Genomic DNA, 23,487 nt, shown 5'->3' with positions numbered 1-23,487 from the left:
TGGAACCGGAGGTTCTCACTTTTTCTGGATGGGATCAGCTAGAAATAAGCATTGGGCTTGATGCAAAGAAACCTCAAGGTCTGCAAAGCTTCCCTATGAATTCAGTATTTTTCAGGCCCTTAAGCTCCTATCGGGAGAAGTGTTATACTGGTACCTTGGCACTGGGTCTTCTGGAGACACAGGTGTCGCATACCGCAAGGGGAAGTTAATTAATTCTTTGGTGAAAACCACAAAACAGAAGGAGGCACCTTCTATATAAAACTATTTTCTTAACCACACCTGAATGTTATACCATAATGTAACAAAACTTGTATTATGCTTGAGAAATACTGAGGCATTTCTTTTTCGCAGCAAGATCTAACAGAGATCAACAACCATGTACCATAATTGTTTGGAAAAATCATGTTGCAGACAAATATATGGCTTTTCCTCACTTTACAGTCCCAAATGAAGCCTAATTTTGGTTGTCTCAACTGAAATGCCCAGAGAACTGTGTTTTTTGAAAGATCATATCCCTTCTACTTTTTTTGCATCTTAGACTCTCCAAGAATATTTGCAACCCTTTCAAGAACTGAAAGCCTGAACCTGATTTTCATTTGTGAAAGATCAGCGAGGCATTTGTAACATGCAACCTGCTGCCTGAAAGGACTGTGACATGATTTTATTCCACCCAGTTTTCATTTTTCCTGTTGACAGGGATTGCCTGATAAGTGAGTACTTGCTGTTATAGGCCATACTTACAATTTAGACAATAGAAGAATCTGCCTGTTGTCTGTGCCTGATAACTCCTAGCCCTGCCTATCATTGTCAACAAACTGAGAAATAGGCCATGATGATATGTAAAATTACCTTCAGACAAGCAAGGAGGAGCCAAGGCTGTAATTTATTAAATCCAAGAATATAGTGATACCATTGCATAAAGTATATTCTCATAAGGAAACTAAACTGCTTTTCCGTAAATATACCCTTCTAAACAATTAGTCATGAAATTCTGCCTCACTTAGTGGGACACAATATTAGAAAATTGTAATTAAAACTAAGTTGGAAAATCATCATACAGTAAACAGATTGCTTGGACACAAGCTTAGCCATTTTCTATGTTACTATTAATTAGAAATATTATAAAGGCATGTCTGAACGCTTGTAGGGGACTAAGGCTTTGTAATTCAGCTCCAGATACAGATCTGACTGCCCAAGCTAGTCCCAAGGGGGTCTCCAGGGAGGCTGGACACCTGCAGGGAAGGTTAAACTGCAATTTTGAGCGTCCAATCCCAGTCTTCAGAGTTTGAGTCTGTATCTGAAGAATGAACTGAATAGATGTGTGCATGTTTTAACATTTGGGACAGAAAGATTCCATGCTGGTTTTCTGGAAACTTTTCTAATATTGACATGTATTTTTTGTGTTGCAGGATATTTAATAAGATATTTAATAATAAATCTGGATGATGAACTCTTGTCTGACAGACTTGAGCCAAATCGTTCAGATTTTAATAACTCACAAAGGCAGATCCCGATTCTCATTCTAGCCCATCTCTAAGGAGAGACGCCTGCTTTACAGGAAGCAGATTGCTTTTTTCTTTTTTTTTTGATTTACACACAGTCCATTAAACTGAATTACTAAAAAATGCAACTCTTCAGAGGCAAATGAACATAGAGATGTCCCTGTAGGGACAGTGGAAGCTGTAAAATATGTAAGCATATATATTTGGAATGAGGTGGTGATATCTCAAATACCATCTCCCTTCTTCTGCACTAATAAACAGGGAATTAGAAACAGAATAAAATCAGAACTAATTTGACACAATGCTGAGACGCGCAGAGAAAGTAACAAACTCTCTGGAACAATCAATTGGTCTCTAGTCTACATTCATTTATACCACATTAGATTCAGAATAACTTTACCAAAGGCAACTAGCTCAACATTGTTGATAGAGCTATTCCAGATTACCAAAGGTGAAATTTAGTCCTTAAATACCAAAGAGATACCAAAGAACCACCCCAAACCAAACAACCAGAACCGCCCCCGCAAAACAAACAACCAGAAAAAGATGTATTTGAAATTTCAAAAGTCTTATTTTCTCCTGTATTTTTTTTAAAGTTTTTTTCCCCCCCTCTCACTAGGGATGGTTTAGCTTAACACTGCAGTGATAAGCACTAATTTATTTCACTGTCAGGTTTCTGGAGATTTTACAAACTTTTTCTTGTATTAAATGTTGGGGAAATATTTCAAAAAATGCAAAAATCAATATCCATGAGAAAACCCTATATGAAACCAGTCTTATTTATTTGTTTTTGTTTACGATGAGAAAGATTTTAATGCTCTAATTATCATTATCAGCGCACAAACACCTGCTGTTCCTAGACAGCGTTTCTATTAACACAGTGTGCCACTTCAACAGTTTTCTGCTGGCAATCCAAAGTCAAATTACTTCTTGTCTGAAAATTATTGTTACTTGCTGGTGCTGAGTGTTTCATATTGTCTGTCATTTTCTAACCTTTTCTTTATGGCAAAAAAAAATCAATAGCCATTTTAACATCTTGTTTAATAAGTCTTTATGAAACTCTGATTACCATCAAGCTAAGGTTGTTATTGTGTTTTGTGGGTTTATGCACCCCAGTGGCATTTGTACCCTTTGCATAGGAGAGATGGAAGTTGCCTGCGGGGCCAGTGACCCAGGTTACGCCCATACTGCCCTTGGGACCCGTGCCCCGTTCAGATTTGGGTTTGCTGCGTTGGGTGCCTGGAACGGGGTTGCCACACGAGAAACGTCAGTGCCTCTCTAGCTCACACCAGCTGCGTGACTGCTGAGCTTTGGCCTTACCAGCTACCCCATGTTGCTGAGCACGGCCCTGCAAGGCAGCCACCTCCAGCGCCGGCCTAACGCATTCCTCCGCAGCTCCGCGCGTGCCCCACGCCGGAACGGGCCTCGCCTGCTGCCGCTCTGGAGCCTCTGTGCGGAATCTGATGCGGAACCAAGCAACCCACAGCTACTGGTTATATGGGTGAGACCCGCCAAATCCATTTCTTATTAATATTTCCGTTTTAGGTGATGACGAGTCCTGGGCAAGGGGTGAGACCCATATCCGCGGATCAGCCTGGGGCAACGGAACAGCTATAAATGGTTATGAAAACATAAGGACTTGCCTCAGCCACAGAGAGCTGCCAGAGAAGTAGCACAGCCTTAAAAGTTTTCTTTCACAAGATTTCAAGAGGATTTCAAAAAAATCCTACTGTTTTTAATATAATTATACCAAGACAGTTATTTTTATGCAGTTCCTGTCTCCCGCTGCTGTCTGGGATTAGTCTTTATTTAGCGATGATGAAGAGTTATGTCTCATGTCCTAGTTCAACCTCAAAAACTTATGACAGGAATTCTGGCTCAGTGTTATTCTATCGGCATGTTACCTTGTTAGAGAGATGAATTTACTAAAATGCAAATCCTGCTGACAGTGATGTTGCTACTACAGCCAACACCGTTCCAAGCAAGTATCTGAAAGAAGCAAAGTGAACAGTATGCTGCTTCTAGTGCTGCCTCTTCCTCCTTTCTGTCATTTCTGCCTCTAAAGCAGAAGTTGTCTGTTATATTTTGGAGCCTGCTGTAATTTGATCAAATCCAAGGAAGATCATGCTGGAGAAGTGACAGCTAGTCAATGGATGGTATCGTCCCTAACTTGTTATCTGTCTGGGGTCTGGTACGATCAATGCTTCGGTGCTGAGTTCCAAAACCTTAGAGCCAGACCAAAGTGCAAAACAACTTCTACAGGGGACAATTATTTCTCATTTACAAGTTCACGTCAAAGCAGGCTCTATATATACACCTGAGTGCTTTCTGTGTGTAACAAAAAATATTTTAATTTATACTCTTTGGTAAAAAAGCATTCAGGTATCAGAGGTTCAAACCTGAATTTACTCTTCAAGCCTAACATAGCTTTTTGGGCAGGCAATTCTGTACAACACATCTGTGATGGAAAATGCAGCAGTCTGAAAAAACATGTTTAATTTCTGTTATATAAATACTTTGCACACGTAATTCAAAACCTCGGTGTGTGCAGAATGAATGGTGGTGAAAAATCCAATAGTATTTGCTCAAACTAGAAAGTGGTTATTGATATGATGTTTGCAATCTCTTTATATTCTTTCTTTGTGAAGGTTTGAGCCCTTGGATTATACCATTATGGCTGTTCACACCTACATCCTAAAATATGATGCTCACGTATTTGTGAAAAAGAAATTTAGAATGGTTTTGTCAATTGTAACGTTTACAATTCACATTATGCGTTGGCTAATTATACAGTCACAGTCATTTGTAGCTGCAAACAGGAAAAATACCACATGAATTCTATAAATAGCTAAAAGCCTAGTCCTATGAATATAGATATCCTCAAACGTAGTCAGAATATCTCATTCACCAAAGACAATAGACCTACTTACTCAAGCAGTAACTCCCAAGTACAAGTGTTCGCAGTGGCAAGACTCAACTCAGCACAAACTGGTTTTTGAATTGATAATTAATTTACTTTTTTTGAATTTCAAACAATGAAAACAGCCAAGAAATGCATATTTTCAGCTACCGCTATAGGAAAAAATGCAGCTTCTCAAAAATTATTGAGAATTATTTGCTAGGACCTAGAAAAATGCATAGGGTCAAAATGATAGTTCTGTGTCTACTTTAAATCTTACTATGTGCAGTACCTTTCTCTGACTTCTCTTCCTGGCTTGACTAATGTCTTGTGTTTATTGATGGCTACATTCTGCATTCTGTACTTGTTATTTTTTTCAATATTTTTTTGCTAAGTTTGGAATGTAGATACCAAGCTGTAACTTTTCCTCAAAAAAAAAAAGGACTATTAAAGCTGCATAACCTGAGAGGGAAGACCATTACATGAGGTCTTCACAATGAATCCCGATGCATGCAACCCCTATGAAAGCTGGCGATCCTTTCAACCTCAAAGCAGATATATCAGCTGATTTTGAGACAGAATGCAGCAATACTTTGCATGGAAGGTTGTATTGTGCCTTTTCCTTCTACATTCTTGTTTCTTTCATTAAATATATTTAAAAGGAAGCCTTACACAATAATCTGGCTCTGCGTTGTTCTACATGATTCCAGACACCGCCTTGCCTTCTCCAGGGAAGTTCCACTCTTTTAAAGTGGGACAGCTACTTATCATAAGGCCTTACAACATCTGTCATAATTTGCTAACAAAAACCTAGAAGATTTTGCAAGTGATTTATCTGCAAGGGTTTTTGCAGTACCTGAAACTGTTCTGCATGATGACTTGTTAATTGTACGCCACGGAAATTCCTTCTGCCTCACTTCTGCAATACAGCAAAGCCATTACAAAAACTATGGATGTTTTTGAGGTTAAATTACACTAGATTAAAGATGTTTCACTGAATGTGAAGGGGAGCAGTAAGTACTATTGATCACCTCACTGTATGTAGCTAGCCTAGAAATCAATGCAAAAAAGATGTATGATTTGATGCAAATGTAAGTGATATAATTTCAGAGTGATATAAATAGCAGCAGTTTTAATGTTTCCCACTCAGCAACATCTATTGCTCAGTTATAAATGCTTCAGGATGATCAGATTTTTGAAACGGACCAGAAAGAGCCTTATATGTACTAAGCACATGGAGGACTAGGAAATCCTCTGTAGTTTGTGGACGTTGTTAGGTATTGACACACAATCACACCAACACCTCCTTTGGCAAAGAGTTGGGCCCAGCGGCCTCTCAGTCAAACCTCTTGTAAGGGCAACACCATCTTCTGAGCTACAGTGAAAGGACTTCATTTAATGGATCCTTCCTCAGCTGTTCCAAGGCTAGCTCGGCATACAAGTCTTGACAGAACACACCTCCTTCACAGACACGGAAGATATCAGAGCGATGTGGTGTAGGGATATAAAAAAGTAACAGGAAAAACTAGCATTTGTATATCAATCAATTAATATATTCTCATTCACATTAATAGCTTTTTTGCTTTATTCTTTTTCAGCATGTGAACATTTCATTAATGTGAATCTCAGACTGCACGTTTCATTTAATGTAACACAAAAAATACGAGTTTTCCCATGAAATATGTATATATAGAATGTGCAGCCTTTCCCTCATAAGTTCCTGCTTTTCCCTGGTGCATGAAAGGAAGATGCACGTGAGGTCAAGCAGCAGAGCAAAACATCCCCAGCCACCATTACCTTGCTCTTTATTCTGACCTTGGCAAGAACTTGATTTTTCTGCCTCAGTCTTGAAGCTATTTGCTTTTACTTCTGATAGGAGTCGGTGATGCTAATAGCCATCCACGAAGAGCAAAGGTATCTGTTCTTGCCTGCTTCTCATTTTCTTTTAATCAAATATTAATTGGGTGCAGCCACTTCACTACTCACAGACAATATTTAGCAGAAATGAAAGTTAATCTTTCATGCTTTCAGGAAAGGAATAATAAAGACTGATCTCCTTGTATGAAAGCTTGCAGGCAAAATAGTAGTAATAATAAAAGTAATAGTAAGTATAATAATTATTATTTACAGATACTACAACACCCAGATTTACTTGGGTGAGGTCATCACCTTATGTAACAAATTAAAAGACTGAATTGCAGTATTCATACAGAAAATTTTGGAGCAAAAATAGCAGATCCTGCGGAGTTTAGAGCTAATAAACCCACTCTTTACTGATGAATTCCAGAGAAGGAGCATGTCAGTGTCTGGAAAGCACATCACTGTGTTCCACGCCCTTATATCTGTCCTGTACTGAAAGTTACCCTTTGGTTTGCATAAACATAATTTCTCCAGGAAATTATGGAGGAAAAATACCCTCCTAGTAGGCATGGTATTTTAAAATTAGGGAAAACCCCTCCCAGTTTTAATGAGATATACTACAGCTTTGAAACTCTTGGTAATACTAATTTTAGATTGGATTTTTTTTTTTACCATCCTAGTGTTTGAGACTCAAATAGGTAATTTAAAAATCTACATTAGTACATTAGCACATTCAGTGTAAGAAGTTGTCTTTTTTTGCAAAGCTAAAGCCACAAAAGGAAAAATTTCCTGGCAAATCAAACCCAGGAACCAATTTCAACTCAACCATGTTCATGACTCATACTTCATCTTCATAAACTTTAAAATTATGTACTCTGCAGTCATGAAAACTTGTGAATAGCAACTTAAAACTGAAATATTTGCTGAAAGTGGATTTCAAAGGAAAGACTTAGTTCCAAGACTTTAAATTCTTTTAGTTGTCAGTCATTCAGGCACAAGAAGCAATACAACTCATTCGGGAAACAAGACTGTGATTTCTCCGCATGAACTTCATGTGCTGAGTGTTCTTTTTATAAAGGAATGGAACATTAGACCTTCTCATCCATCACACCGAATTGGGCCGGTAGGTAAATGCCACAATTCATATCCTAAACTATACCCTAAACAAGGTACATTCTTGATCAAGCTTGCCAAGACCTATTCCTGTTACTTAAAAATGCTCTCTTGGTTCCCTGTAGAAATTTAAACAACACTCAGTATAATTGAATGTATTTTCTTCTGCCTATTGACCTTACATTTCCTTTATCCAGATAATAGCATTTTCTTAGAAGTTGCCTTGGGCATTTCTGCGAGGTCAAAAAGACACAATGCACAGATAGGGATAAACCTACTTTGAATTACTGCATCTGTTCATGCTCCAGTGGCTCTGCAACCCTGATGGCAACAAATGAAGACGAGTATGTTGGGAGTACAGCACTCAGCTTCTCAGGACACACAAAAAGAGGATACAGTCAGAAAGAGCCCTGACGTGCTGTTATACCCTCCTGCCTGAGCTACTACGCCGCTAACACATGCAACAAACAGGAGACACACAGGGATGGGGAAGCCGACAGAATTACATTATTGCAACTACGAATTCATGTTTGCCAAGAGATGCCCCAACCATTGCACAACGTTGTGTTTTTGATAGAATGAACTGCATATTTGAGGGAAAATCTCTTCCCTTGCCAGTAGGTTCTGAAGAACTAAAACTGGTTGTTTCTTGTCTGAAGTCCTTTGTTTGTTGAGGTGTTTTAGAAGCTTCAGCCAGTGTCAAAATAAGTTATGCGTGAGGAGAACTCTAGTTAATACTGCAGAGCTTTTGGAAAGAGGTACCTGAAAACCACCAGCAGACTTTGTGTCTTAAATAACTTCTGTCACTTAGGTGCCACTAAAAGTCAGTTAACAGTCCTTTTCTTTTGCTGAAATTGTAGCCTTATTAATTTTATAGTATTAGATAAAAGGGCACATATGCTCTGAAAGGGCAGCTAACCTCAGGGCTGATTACAGCTCAAGCTTTGCCTCTGGGTAGTTGAGTTGAAAATCAGTGGCTATCATGGAGGCATACTGTAAAGCTGGGATACTGCATGTCAAGTGTTTTGATAAACCAAAAGAATCTAAATGGGCCTCAAAAAGAAAAGAGAGAAAGCACTAGGGCTTGTCTTTTCCAAAGTCTTCCATTAGTACCCTCACAGAGTCCCGTTTCCTACCTCTCAGACTCTGACTCAACATTCCACTTAATAAAGTGAAGAACACGATTCTGCCATCTCTTCAAAGATTGAACTTGACGGTAGAAAGATTACGTTGTTGTTATTTGCCATTAGAAACTACCACTTAGGTGTTGTTTTTCTTTTTTTTGCTAACATTTCTGTTATTTTATTAACACCTCCATAATAACATTTAGTGCTATAAAAAGAATTCCAATTTTTAACATAATTATTAGTCTTGATTTTCATCAGAGATGTTTTCAAAGGAGCCTAGGGAGGAGGAAGGAATATGACTCAGACACTGCAGTCAAGTGTTACCTCCAAGCACATACACTTAGATTGCTTTTCTTTGATGCCGCTGCCAGTTTTATTCACAAGCGTATAAAAAAAGGTCATGACGTTTAGAATTACAGTACTCTGGAAATTAAATGTTCCTTTACATTTTTAATTTCGGAAAGTAATTTATTATGGAATAATATTTGAATATGATTGAATGAATGTATAAAGATGAATGCAAACCGTCTTCCAACTGGAAGTTCACAACCACATACAGTTAACCTTGTTGCATAATAGGCATAAAAAAGTTTATGCAGTAGCTCTAAGAGCTGCATTTCCATTTTGCTGGAAGCATTTGTACTGTAATTCTCCTTAGTATTTTTCCACTGACATGTCTGTATGAGGCATGAGGTTTAGCTCTCTATCATTTTCTACTTAAGATTATGCTGTATTTGAATGGGATTTCACAAACCTGGCAACAACATAAGGAGCAGAAACAGGGTTCCCCAACTGTCTACACAACTCGTTTATACAAATTTTTATATGAGAAATCAAACTACTTATTTTTATACCAATTCAGCAATATTAATGATACTATAGTACTATATGAGGAAAATAAAACAGATTTCTGTGAAGACTAGAGAAAACGCTAAGGTACCAAGTAACCAAAGTGCTAGTCAGGAGCTCCGGACTGAGAGGTCTGGAGATTTGATGAAGGGGAGGCCACAGCCAGGCTTCGGGGGGCTGCCAGGCTCTGCCATGGGATTGCCTCGTACATCTCACACGTGTCACCTCAGATTCTATGCAGGGCTTATTTCTCCAAAGCCAGATGACACTACTTGTTGAGCAAATAAGGTAATCTTATGAAGGGCAGTGCTACGGAAATTTTTTGTGGACGGCAATTAGAATTCATATTTTTCCCATAAACCTGAGGAAAGCTGGCTGGCTTCCAGGTGGTAAAGGGCAGACACACAGAAAGTACCGAATCCCTCTTCAGATGCTGCTAAAATTGCACCTGGGTAAAATTTATACTGGTATATAGAATTTACTCATGTTTTCTCATGGAAACTCCTGGGAACTCTTTGTTAAAAGACTGACAAACTCCGATATATTCAGTCTGAGACTCCATTACACTCAGGGGGTCAGCTGAAGAGACAGTGTCTGAAGAAAGCAGACTGAGGAGGTAAGTTAAAGGATGTCTTTAACTGGCACATTACTGGCATGTTCAAAGACCCATAAGAAAATTTAAGATAAATCAAGTTAGAAAGGCCCTTTGCTAATGATTATTTGAGTCTCAATACCAAATCCTGTTGCAGGCATTTCTTTAATGAAGCCCATGGAGGTTTGTTCCCTAACAGAGTGGTTGGATCCCTAAATTTGTAAATATGAGGCCAGATGCTGCTGCTATTTTGCTTGCTGAATGTGCAGGGAAGATCCACAAATTGTTTGGCTGCAGGTGAGCAAAGCCAGCACCTAACAGGAAAAGCCAAGTGCTGGGACCGACGCTGCACCGCCAGCAGTGGACATGCTGCTGGCTTATTTTTGGAGCTCATGAGAGAGTTTCGGAAGAAAGCTGCCTTTTTTTTAGTCTGTTGCCCCAAAATATGGTGATAAGAAACTGTTGCTAAAAAGCACTGTATAAATTTTAATTCAAATGACACTATCATTTATGAACCCCGTGGATATATACCATCCTTATTTGTTTACTCCTGGAGCAGGATCTTTTTGCCCGAGGAGCTGGATGTGGCTCAGGCAAATGCACAGCAGGCCTGCACCGTGGCTGTGCCCCAAAAACTGCATCAGACCATCGAAGGCCAAATTCTGGCAAACGTGAGATTTCAGCACTTAGCCCCTCAAAGAAAGAGACAGTGATACAGCAAAATATTATACTGCTATTACTTTTTCACGTATACGTCTATATGCACGCTCACAATCACTCCCATGCCTACACAAGTATCTGGTTTATGACACCATAACCAGGTGCACGAGCAGTTTCTTTGCACACGCTTGATGCAGATGATGTCTAGTGTCTTCAGGGTTTTGAGTGTTACCATACACACCTGGCAATGATTTCCCTTATTCCCAAGTGACCGTGCTCCTCCAAGGGAGCAGAGCACTCTCCTTACGCCACACTGAAGGTGGCAGAATTGAGTCATTTAATACCCTTGTTGCCAGGGCAATGGCAGGAGTACTGTTAGCTCAAGTTTGGCCTCTTGAAAAAGCCTTCAAGAAAGTTGCTCCGCAGATCACCCAGTCCATTAAATTAATGCTTTGTTGGCTGGAGTTAACGTTTTGAGTCAAGCAAAACAAGAGCCTGGGTTTCAGAATACATATACCCTGTCAAATTGCATTTATCAAGAAAAGGGTTATTAGAATGTTTTTTCTCTTGTGTGAATGAAACTGTAAGCTTAAAATGTCACTGAAGATTTATTAATCTGATACTCTTTCTGATAAGGGCAACAAAGAGGGTATATAGGGAGCAACTTATGAGAAGAAAAGTATATGTTTGTGCCTGACGACAAGAAATAGAAAATATGAATAAGACAATTTTTCAGTGGGTATCCTGTAACCAAAAGATACAAGCCACATAAAGCAATATTACAGTTATCTATTGATTTCAGAAACTTGCCATCTAAAATACTTCATCTAAGTTTGGTAGCTATGCAGATGAATGGCTGTGATTTGCAAAAACATGGAATAAATCTGAATTTTCAAGAATCACTGCTTGTTATACAAAGCAGATGGAGGCTCCATGTGAAAACTGGTGCTGTGCTAGAGGCTACAGTGTGTGGACCACCACCAGCAGGCTCAGCAGTGTTTTCAGCTGAAGCCACAGGTCCTGAACTAACCAAAGGAAATGTCGTTTAAATTTTTTTTCCTGTTTCTGTGTCTGCTACTGTTGGTATGTGTCCACAGAGGGGAGAAGTGAAGAGAGGTCCTCAAATACTTTGTGTCAAACAGACCATCGCCCAAGCTTCATCGTTTTTATGCTCCATGTGGTGCCCAAGGCAAACAAACACATTTTGCTGCTTAACATGACACAGCAAACCCCACGTAAGTCACTGCTTTGGCTCTGTGAGCTACTAATGCAGACAGGAGCCCAGCGGCTGTCAGGGAGTTAACCCTCTTTGCACTCCTCCTAAGAGAGAGGAGACAACACTGTACTTAAAACCAGGCTAGCATTCACTTTGCCACAGATGCTCTCACATCTGCACTCATATCAAGAAATCACAGCTACCAGCAGCAACTCTTTTCCCTTCCAAAGGGACTGGGTAGAAAGTCTTAGAACCGGCTGTGGCACTTGCCCTGCTGCTGGAGATTTGATTTTAGTTGGTCTCTTTTGCAAAAACTAATCCCCTTTGGATGAGGTCACTGGGAGCCAGCTTGTGCTTACCTCCTTGGAAAAGACCTGGGGGAGTGAATTAGCTCACCGGGCTTACACACCTGGAGAGACTCAGCCGAGAGCTGGCAGGGAAAATGGCCATTTGAGCTGAGACTTCAACCTTCAGTTTTATATAACATTACTTGCAATGAGTTTGTAGTTGAAACAGTTTCACATGTAAATACAGATACATATATATATTTATTTTACTCTAATGATAGTGTTAATAACAATAAAGGTAAAACCAGATCAGATCCCACGTAATATATATGTGTGACTTCAAATTACTTTTTGGTTAACACAGAGGCTACTGATTATTTTTTTATTTTACCTAGGAAGTAATGAACCGTCAAGTAGTACTTTTTCTTTTCTCTCTTCTTTTATGATGATTCAGTACTTTAATTCAAAATATTTTCACTCAAAAATGAGAATTGTTAGCCAGAAGTCAGTGTTACTACGAGACTCTTACCAAGTGGGTGTTAGTTTTGCAGCAGTTAAGGTGTTGGAACGCACTACATGTTTAGAAAAGGATTAGTTGTACCATAGCTTTTTCTCAGAAAGTGTTACCTACAAAATCTACTAGTTAAGAAATGTCTTTCTTACATTTTTCTGAGAACACAGCAGGAACCAATTAATCTCCTATAATTCCATTAACAGCTGAACTCACCACTCTTCTCCAGCTTGTGTTTTGAACTTTCAGGCCCTGGAAGGCAGGGGCAGGGCCCTTCGCATCGAGCTGTGATGGTTTTGCCAGAAGTACATGCATGAAACTCCAACTTGCACTAGAATCGTAAAAAAAGAAGAATACATTTTGAATTAGGATACGATATAAAAGCAGCAGCTGTGGATTAAATGAGAAATTGCATTGAGCAGCAATGGCATTGGACAGACTGCAAAACTTCAGTCTCTATTTAAAATACCATTGTTTTTATTATTACAGATAACAACAATAATAGCTACTTCCTATACAGAGTTTTGCACAGCACTTCTAAATGTGCCTCATAAAGTGTTGTTATTATCCCCTGCTTAATTATATGGAATCTACAGGATAGAAAGTTGAAACAACTTCTTCCAGGTCACCGAAGAGATCAGTGGCAAAGGTGTGAAGAAAATACAAACCACCAGAATCCCATGTGCTTCCTATACAGCATTGCCATGTTTTGGGTGTGAAAACATGCCGTCTGTCACTTGTTACCACTACTGATTTATTAATTCGGTGTTCTGAGGAGCTGGGAGCTCTCAACTTCCACTGCAAGCAATGGGCTTGGTCTGAATAACGTTTGTAAGAGACACCAATCCTCACAGTAGTGAGAACTGAAAGAAATCAGCTCATCAGCTGGTGAGACTGGTCCTTCAACATGTCAGCTTCTCTCAACAGAAGGAAGTTTTGAATGACTCCTACCAATAACAGCACCATCCCTAAAAATAGCCATTCATCATGCAAACAATTCCAGAAATACAACAAAATTGTAAAACTGAAGAGTGAAGATTAACCTAGGAGCAGTACAGTATAGTTGCCTATATCTGCATATTGCTACTTATTCCTTTCCCTTCCCTAAAACCTCAGAAGACGTGATTTACAGCATCTCTTGGTGATCACCACATTCAAACCATTTAGGACAGCAGGACATATGCAGTATTGGATGAATCAGCCAACTCAGGAGAAGCCCTATTGCAAAAGCGTGTGAGTTAAAAAGCCCTGATTTATAACAAATAACTATTCATAGCCTTGGATGTTTGCATTACATATATTTTAGTGCTGACTTTCCTCTAAGAGCTTTGTGCCTGTGTAGTTGTCCTCTCTGCAGCTACTGCCCCAAGGATATTTTCCCCACGCTGTGCCCAGCGGCACAGTGCTGGAGACTACACTGATGTACTGATAAAATGGAGTAAAATAAATCAGCACACAGAAGCAGGAACAAAAATGCGCGAGGCGTTCTCTTTGGCTTGATAGCTAATGAACTGAATTCAATCCCATTTTTTGCCTTCCTCAAGCACTGATTTTACCAGATCAGAATCCAAGGGCTTTTAATGCTGGGGGAGTTTTGCCTGCAGCGCTGAGGCTGGTGCTTCTCCCTGCAGAGACTGCCTCCTGCCAGGGGAAATTGGAAATGTTGGGCTCTAAAATCCCTTTGATAAGTCTCAGTTTTATTATAGATTAATTCTTTTTCATTTAAAAGTAGGCCAGCGTGCTTACACAGTGTGACACGACGTGTTTTGAAACGTGCAGTTTTTCTGAAGGCTGAAGGATGCACAGCATAAGACCAGGGTGTCACCCAGTGAGGATGCAGTGGGCAACCAGGGCTCATATAGTGGCAGTCACTGACAAAAATCACAGCATCGTCTTCTCTTATTTTGGTACAGTGGAAGCCAAGAGAACAGAACAGGATGTTGTTACAAGATAAATGCCTCCTGCTTTGAAATTACTGCAAATATCTTGGCTTTGCCTCTGTTTGTTTTCGTTAAAAGGGCTCATCTTTGCCCAGGCTTTAATCTAGCAGCAGGAGACCATTATCCCGTGCCTACATCCTGTTCTGTTGACATTATCTCCTGGCCATTCTGAACTTCAATGCACCCTGGTGGTTGCAAGCTCTGTGTGATGTTCTGCCCTTCCGATTTAGAAAATGCCACACACAAACATGTGCAAGCTTAGCTTGCGCTTTACACTAATTTCTTGCAAGGCTGAAGGGAATATAAGTACTTATTTTTCATCTGTTTGCTCCATAAATACACTTGCTTAATCTATGCTGTTTGGACAGAACACAAACGCAAGAGAGAGCACATCAGGAGGAGAGGAGAACAGGACAAAGAACATTCTCTGTGTGCAGAGTCCTGAAGGCAACGGCTCCTTCTGCGGCGTGCTCCGATAGTCAAATTGTTATTGAGAACACAGGCATAAATCTCCTCCCTGCAGCTGGAGTTGATCATTTAATCCCTTACAGAACATCAATTAGTTACATATTTTATTATGCATAATAAATGTAAATTATGAATCTAAGCATTAGCAATTATACTTCAAATACCACCTTTAAGATGGTAAGGCCTATTTCAAGACTGTTATTATGTGCAGTTAAGAAAGAGCGAGCTTTACACTTGGAAACAGCAAGGCAAGTTTTTCCTCAGCTTTCCTAATGATTGATAAAAATGACAACCAAAAAGCTCAAAAGAAACAAAGAAAAGAAGCTGCTTAAAAAGGGCTATCTGTGTCATCTGAGTGCGTGGGGCAAGAAGGAGAGGGAAGGTGACGGTGACGGTGCTGTCACCTGTGAGTAAAGTTACACCTACGATTAACCACATTATATTCCCACCACTCTTGTTTGGGATATGAGTTTGTATACATATAGAACTGGGGTGGCAGCTCAGTGTTGGGGGAGGAAGGTGAAAGAACTCCATCATTTTAAATATTAAAGTAGGATAATACTGATAACTTTTCAACACCTAATCATTTTATGTAACTGTTTTTCCCTTCCCTAAAGAAAAACATGGAGATATCATACTTTCCATGGGATGGTGTGCTTACTCACGGTACTAACCTATGCGAGTAGCTCAACTTGGGATTTAATGACATTGCCTAAGCCAAACTAAGTGATATTCAGAGGCAGAGTGCCCACAGAAGATGCCTTGTGGAGCAATAGTGAAGTTTTCGGACTATTCTGCCACTGGACCTACAGTCTAGAAGGAGTCTTCCGGCTTTCTCCAGACCATGGACACTGGATTTCTATTTTTGTGGAGAAAACCCAAATGCCCTCTCTCCTTTTGCCATCCTCATTTCCTTCTCACATGAAAATAAAAAGCTACATAGTACAGGACAAAACGTGTTAAATGAGGGGAATGATACAACCTATCAGACTTCACACCAAAGGGCCATCACAAGTTTTGCAGACATGAGGCACGAAGCTCCTTGCAGTGATTCTACTCAGGGCTCACTGGGAGCAGCCCCACAGTTTGGGGCTGGTCTCTCCAATTTCAGGGGACCTGTTATTCAACATCTTTGTACGTGATCTGGATAATGGGATCAAGTGTAGCCTGATGAATTTTGCAGATGACACCAAGTTGAGTGGGGGAGTAGACACTCCAGAAGGGAGAGCTGCTCTGCAGGGAGATCTGGATAGGCTGGAGGAGTGGGCCAGCAAGAACCTTATGAAGTTCTACAAGGACAAGTGTAAGGTCTTGCACCTGGGAAAACACAATGCGGGAGTGCAGCACAGCCTGGGATCCACCTGGCTGGAGAGCAGCTCTGTGGAAAGGGACCTGGGGGTCCCGGTGGGCAGGAAGCTCAACAATGAGTGAACAGTGGGCTGTGGTGGCCAAGAAGGCCAACAGGATGCTGGGTTGTATCAAAAAGGGCATCACCAGCTGAGATAAAGAAGTCATTATCCCACTCTACTCAGCGCTTGTCAGGCCACACCTGGAGTCCTGTGTGCAGTTCTGGTCCCCGCTGTACAAAAAAGATGTGGACAGGCTGGAAGGGGCCCAGAGAAGGGCCACCAAGATGATCAAAGGACTGGGAAGCTGCAATATGAGGATAGGCTGGAAGAGCTGGGTTTGTTCAGCCTTGAGAGAAGGAGGCTTAGAGGGGATCTCATCACCATGTACCAGTACTTAAGGGGTAGCTACAAAGAAGATGGAGACTCCCCTTTTACACGGAGTCCCATGGAGAGGACAAGGGGGAATGGACACAAGTTGCTCTTGGGGAGATTCTGACAGTCACCATTGGAATAATCTCTCCAGGGAAGGGGTTGACTCGGCCACATTGGACACCTTCAAGAGTCGGCTGGACAGAGTGCTGGGCCATCTTGTCTAGGCTGTGCTCTTCCTAGAAAGGTTGGACTAGATGATCCCTGAGGTCCCTTCCAACCTGGGATTCTGGGATCTCACTGGTGGTATGACTGTCTATACCTTGACCCTCTGCCAAGCTTTCCTCCTAGCAGAGCTCCCTGGGTCCTGCTGAGCTTCATGATTCTCTGCTACCTCCCTGGTGTTTGAACTGCATTTGTTTACTATGAACCCCAAGGCCCACATAAACATCTCTAAACTATTTTACTGCAAATGGAAAAGGAGCTCTGTTATTTGTTGCTAAATGTATATGGAGAGCAATAAAATATATGAGGGGAGAAATGTTTGAACATATTCATGGAAAATTCATAAATTAATTTATTCAACTAAGATGTGGGAAATTATTGCAGAGTGTGTTTTGGATAAAGTGCTCCCCTGAGAACCCACTACTTGTATAACGATTCCCTCTTTATTGTCAGTGAATCTACAGCAATGTGTTTTGCATAAGCATTCACATTTGAGGGAAAAAGAAAATAGCTACATAAAATTTATTCCCAGCTATTTTATTCTTGTCTGTCAGTCTCCAGCCTGTAGTCCCTGCTAGAATAGAATCTAGATATTTTTTAATGATGTAATAAAACAGCGTATATCTCTCTTTATACTGGCTTTCAACTTTTGGCAGCCAAGTTTTGATCTAACCTGCACATAAGTAATATTGTCAAATAAGTTACTGTGATCTTTTGTACTAGGGTGTATATCTGACTAATGAATGTCTACGTGGGCAGCTCAGTGCAACCTCCAGACCACATCAATGCCTTGAAAAGCTTTGCATCCTGACACAAGGAACTCACAGATTTGCTTAAAATGCAGCAAAGTAAGGCAGCAGTGGGGTGAAACAGGGAACAGCAGCGCTCCGGCACGCAGGCAGCTGCTGGCCGTCAGGAGCATTGGTACGGAGCTGCCAGATGAGCTGCCTCCGGGCTGGTATCAAGTGATGTGCACCTCTGTGCCCTTCTGCTGAGCTGAAACTCCCTCTGGCAGCCAGTCGGCTACAGGTGAGACAGCAGCTTGGGAAGCTGTTCCTTCCACCAGCAGGTACCCAGGCGGTCCCTGCTGAGCTCGGCTAATGCTCCCCTGCCAGCAGAGGAGAGCAGACAGGAACACTGCTACAATAAATGCTCCCAACAGCAGAGAGGGAGTTAGTGCATGCTGACAGCATTTAATGCATTAACTACACACGCTGGGACGGAGACCGGCAGCTCACTCACTAATGACATTGCTGTGCGCTTCCTCATTGTGATTCTAATTACAATATATAGGGCGAGCACTGTTGGGCCCCAGCCCTGACAGCAGCTGTCATCGGGAATGCAGATGTAACGGAGAATCTGCTGCAGGTGCCCCTGAAGGCCTGGGACATACTATGTGCCTAACGTTGCTCCTGTCCGTAGGGCCACAGAGAGGACAGACAACCGGAGCATGTCATGCAGGCTCAGCTTCCCAGGTGATCTCACAGTCTCTATAACAAACACCGGGGAAGGAGATGAGGAGAGAGCATGCTTCAGCCAGGGTTCAGCAGAGGGGAGGTTCTCTGAGACCCCAGTTTGGTCTTAATGCATGAAATTTGTAATACAAAATCTATCATTTAAATTTTCTTGTAGTTAAGCTGACAAAGGAGAGAATGTTGGCTTCCAAACTTTTATTCCTTCTGTCATTAATTGAAATGTGAATTAAAAAGGGGAGAAGCATATTTTTGTTGGTGTGAATATGTAGGAATTAGCAGACACTCTACATGATGAAGATAAACTACCATGAAGCCTCTTTCACGAAAGACTGAAGATTAGAATAGGAGGTAAAATGTTATAGTATACTAATTAAAATGTATGTTAAAAACCTGAAATATTACATCTTATTATTAGCAGTAGCTCTAAAACTCTGTTGTTGAACAGTGCTCTCGCCTGGAAGACACTGCATCTTCTTTAGCACCCTGCAGCTTTTCACATTTCCACTGGGAGTTATTTTGGCGCAGTGTTTTTATGGTGCATCTTTTGTTCACTCACAATATGTCTCTTCTAAACTTCAGATACAAATAACAGAAGCTCATTATTTTCTACCTTATCTTTTACTAAGTACTCGCCACCGGCAGAAGCTGAAACTTTCTGAAATTGCGGCACGTATATTTTTTAGTCCAGATTTTCTTTCTATCAGTAGTTTTTCTTACCTATCTGTCTTAGCAGATAATTAGAATCCATTGGAATTCAGACACCCATTTGAGAGGGGTTGTTTGTCTACATGCTTTAGAGCAGTGCTTGCCAGTGCTTCCGTAGCTAGGACTCTTATCAGTATTTTCTTTATAAGCCTCCAGTTTCCAGTTTTCATCAGATGGAAAAGAAATTGCTATATTTGGAACATGCTCAGTCCAAGAGACTTTTTTTTTTAAAACTTGGCACAATAAAAAAAAAAGATTCACTATCTTTTCTTTAAATCCCAAAAGAAATGTCATACAGTGCACTCCCATTGCATCCTACTGAACATGTACATTAAAAAGTTTTAATGGAATTCTGCGAACTTTTCAGGCTCTGTAAAACCTGAAATCTGACCACAACTGCCTGGCTGGGCAGATGGGGACAGCAAAGACGACCACGTGAATTCATGTTTGTAAAAATTCAGACACTAACGTGACGTCCTGAAGAGGGTCTCAAATTCTGGGCTATGTGACAGGGTTGTGTGGTCCCTTAGCACTTCTCCCCCCTGCCACACAGTTCTGCTGCCTCTTTGCTGCTCTGCAAACCAGAGCCCTGCCCAGGCCCCACTGCCCGGGGCTCCGGAGGAGAGGGGCTGCACTGGGACCGGGCAACAGAACTCTGTGCCTCAGAGTGGGCACTGACAATACAGCCCAAGCTCTGCCCCCAGGACCGACCACTTGGGTAGGCTCTATATTGACAAAAGTAGCTGTTCGATGGCCAGACTAGCATTTCTGCAAGGTAGTACAGTCATCTCATTCCTCTGGGCACACCCTTACTGCTCCTTCTTATGAGGAGAGGCTGAGGGAGCTGGGGGGGTTTAGCCTGGAGGAGGCTGAGGGGAGCCCTTCTCGCTCTCTGCAGCTGCCTGAGAGGGGCTGGAGTGAGGGGGGCGTTGGTCTCTTCTCCCAAGTTACTAGTGACAGGACGAGAGGAAATAGCCCCAGGTTGCATCAGGGGAGGCTTAGATTGGATATTAGGAAAAAATTCCTTACTGGAAGAGTGGTCAGGCACTGGCAGAGGCTGCCCAGAGAGGTGGGGGAGTCACCATCCCTGGGGGGGTTCAAAACACGTGTAGATGTGGCACTTCAGGGCATGGTTTAGGAGGCCTGGGGGTGTTGGGTTGACAGTTGGACTTGATGATCCTAGAGGTCTTCTCCAACCTCTATGATTCTATGATTATACAATTCTGGTTGAAGTGTAAGTTCCCTGCAGCAGGGCTTCCTGCACTGCACATGCTCTGCTCCTGAGCGGGACTGGCTCACGTCATTGCAATAAAAATAAAGGAAAAGCTGGAAAAACAACCAAACCCAATTTGTTTTCTATTAGAAAAGCTACCAGGCGAACACACAGCACTCTAGTTTGCAATAAAAGCTGTACAAAGACATCTTAAGAACTTGGATTTCTAATTAGGAGCTCTGTTCTCCTTATGAGAATACATAGCTGCTGCCGATATTAAGAAGAGTTACACACGCATACCAGTGGTGGAATAAACTCTAATTAACACAAACAATCTGTTGTGTAAATACATATTAAGCCATTTTTAAAATGCATGCTAGTTGTAGCCTTGAAGCAGATGTTATAGCTGATTGGCTCAGAAATTCCCATTTCTGCAAGAAATGACATGAAGGACTTTATTATGTCTCAAGTAAACAACAGATATGTGGGGAAGCCTCTCATTGCACACTTAGCTGACAGGCTAGTGGTTCATCATCTGCTAGAAAAGGAGAACGGCTTCCAGGTGTGGGGTCAAGAACAAAGAGACCCAGGTTCCAAGGCACTGATATTAAACAGGCTGAACAGGTTTATGCAGCTGAATGCAGTAATGCCAAAAGGTCTCATGCAGCCAAGCTCTGAGGACCACAAATTTCTCTGCTCTCCACAGCTCTGCCCTCTGCAATCCTGCACCTCTAATGAGGGAGAGCTGCAGGACTTTGCCCTCAGGGTAAAATTAACCATGGAGTGGAGGGAAAGCACGAGACCCAGGCAATCTTTAAATATCACTCTTTAAGTCAGGAGGTCACACCATTAATATTGCCAGCCACAGGAGGTCCAAGCACATGGCTCAGGTCCCTAAAATTAAGCCTGTCGATTTTGAGATTTTAAAATGCAACACTTCTTTTTTTTTTTTTTTAAATTTCAGCTGCTTTTTTTTTTTTTTTGTTAGGGCCCAGCCGTATGCAATCAGTAAGTTACATGTTTTTGACTCTTACAGTGTAAGTTTAAACAACTGACTACCAGCTCCAGAGCAACTGGAAAGACAGAAGGTTCATCTTCCAGGAATCGACAATTGGTTTCTGGCCCGGGCTCCAGAAAAGAGTGAGCTGAGTTGCAGGAGGCGGCTATCACGCAATTCAGGATGGCATTAATTGCATATTTTGCAGCCCCGCAACATAATTAGACCCGTTAACACTTTTCTAAAAACAGGTTTCAACTTCTCAGTAGGAAAAGAGCAGAAGGAGCTCCTTGTTGTCATCAGTTAAAGTCAAAGAGTTGTTTTAGAAAACGAAGAGCCTGCCTGCCTGCGTGAGGAGAGTCAGCAACCGGTCAGCTCCGCTCCCAGGAGTTCATGCCTCCTCCTTGCTTTCAGATTCATGCACGAGAGATCCCTGAAAGAGTCTGCGGCTGTGGGGTACAAGTCCTACACAGCACAGCCAGGAGAAGGGGGAGGAAAGGAGCAGGGCAGAGCCATGGGGGCAGGCACGCCAACGGGGCGCGCTCGGGACGGCAGCTGGAACCGCTCCCCAGAGCGTGGAAACCCAGGGTAATGGCACAGCTAACGCAGCGACTCCGGAGCAAAGTACCCAACCACGCTGCATCAGGGTACGGAGGCAAACTCAGCTCGATTCCTAAGTGTTCTGCCATTAATTGGTTTCTAAAGGACTACTCGGTTGATTTTTCGTATCTGTAACTGGACTCAAAGTAGGCAAAAGCTTTGCAATTAAATGTTACCCTGCTGGTTAAAACTAGCCAAAGAAGAACGAACTACAGACTATAAAAAAAAATTAAAAAAAAAAAAAAGGAAAATAAAAAGCACCATTTCCCAAGCTGACTGATAGCTGAAAAGTTAGTAGGGTGACTGCTTGTAGGCACACTGAACTATTGCAGTGTTTGAATGGCAGGTGTGCAAACCAAGGGAATTATCGTGTGCTTGTACTACTGCAAACTGCCCTTACGGACAGAGCAAAAGTGGCTAATTTGGGGACTTCTGGACAGATGACTGAAGGACAGAATTCTGTTTTAATACAAAACAAATTGCCCTGAGAAACAGCTGGAAATCAGGTCATTGTGAAGCAGGAATTTTAAGAAAATTGAGTTAATTGCATCAGCTAGATGATACGGCATGTAAGGTCACACCACTGGCTACAGGAGGTGGAGGACATTCGAGGGACCATTTATTAATGCAACGTAACAATGAAAACAAATGGTTACCATTTTGGGAAAAAAACCCAAACAAACCACCAAAATCTACCAGGTCATATAGAAATTAAATGTGTTTTTACAAGTAATTTAGATGCCAGTTCTGGAAACACCTAGGCCAAGGTTGGGTGTGTGGGGAGCAAATCTCAGTTGGTTTATTATCTTGCAAGAAATTCAGGTGCTTGTTGGAGCAGCAGGGCACAAGCAGGGCTGGAATTTTGCACAGGAGACACAAGCTTTACACAATTCATAAGTGGAAACATTTGTGCAATCCTGATTTCAACTTTTCTTTCACTGGTGGAAGAGACCAAGACAAGTTAAAAGGCAACTGAAGACAAACCACTTCTGTCACTATGAATAGCAGAGTCCAAATAAAGACACCCACCCCTCCTTCCCCCTGAGATTTAACACAAAGTACCAGCCTGTGTTAAATCTGCAAACTACCCCACGCTCCTCTGATTCTGCCCGTTAGTTATCACGCAATGGCTACTACAAGGTAGCACACGCTTGTCTTCTCCCCAGCAGAGTCACGTTCTTAAACTGAAACCTGGGCTTCAGCCTGTGGTTTGATTTTGGCGACTCTGCAGATCATTTTCGAGTACCAGGATCATGCCCACCCTCTGGGCTGCGAGAGCTGGGTCCTTGTGCACCAGTGCAGGAGCTGAGGCACCGAGGAGACGATGCAAAGTCACCCATCCCCAGGGGGCAGCTCCGGCTCGCGGGCAGCCCAGCCAGAGGGGCAGCTCTGCACCCGCGCACGGGGACTCGCTGCCGCACGCTGGCACGTATCTGGAGATCTCTGCAGGACGCTTACTTGTGTGGCATCATCATGTGCTATGGCTGGTAATTACTGCTATGAACTGTCTTTGGAGATGCTAATTGTCTA

The 23,487-nt window shown here is 41.8% G+C and overlaps 1 protein-coding gene across 1 annotated transcript in view; it reads right to left on the bottom strand.

Annotated features, from left to right (window-relative positions):
- SPOCK1 (SPARC (osteonectin), cwcv and kazal like domains proteoglycan 1) overlaps positions 1 to 23,487 on the bottom strand; it is a 333,797-nt gene that overhangs the window by 53,822 nt on the left and 256,488 nt on the right. Inside the window, exon 6 of the mRNA XM_064458363.1 lies at positions 12,833 to 12,947. Within this exon, the coding sequence (XP_064314433.1) occupies positions 12,833 to 12,947 (115 nt within the window). The remainder of the gene's footprint in view (positions 1 to 12,832; positions 12,948 to 23,487) is intronic.

Source organism: Phalacrocorax carbo, chromosome 8 (genome assembly GCF_963921805.1).
Source record: "Phalacrocorax carbo chromosome 8, bPhaCar2.1, whole genome shotgun sequence".
Classification (NCBI taxonomy): Eukaryota; Metazoa; Chordata; class Aves; order Suliformes; family Phalacrocoracidae; genus Phalacrocorax; species Phalacrocorax carbo.
This window is presented reverse-complemented; position numbering and strand designations above follow the sequence as displayed.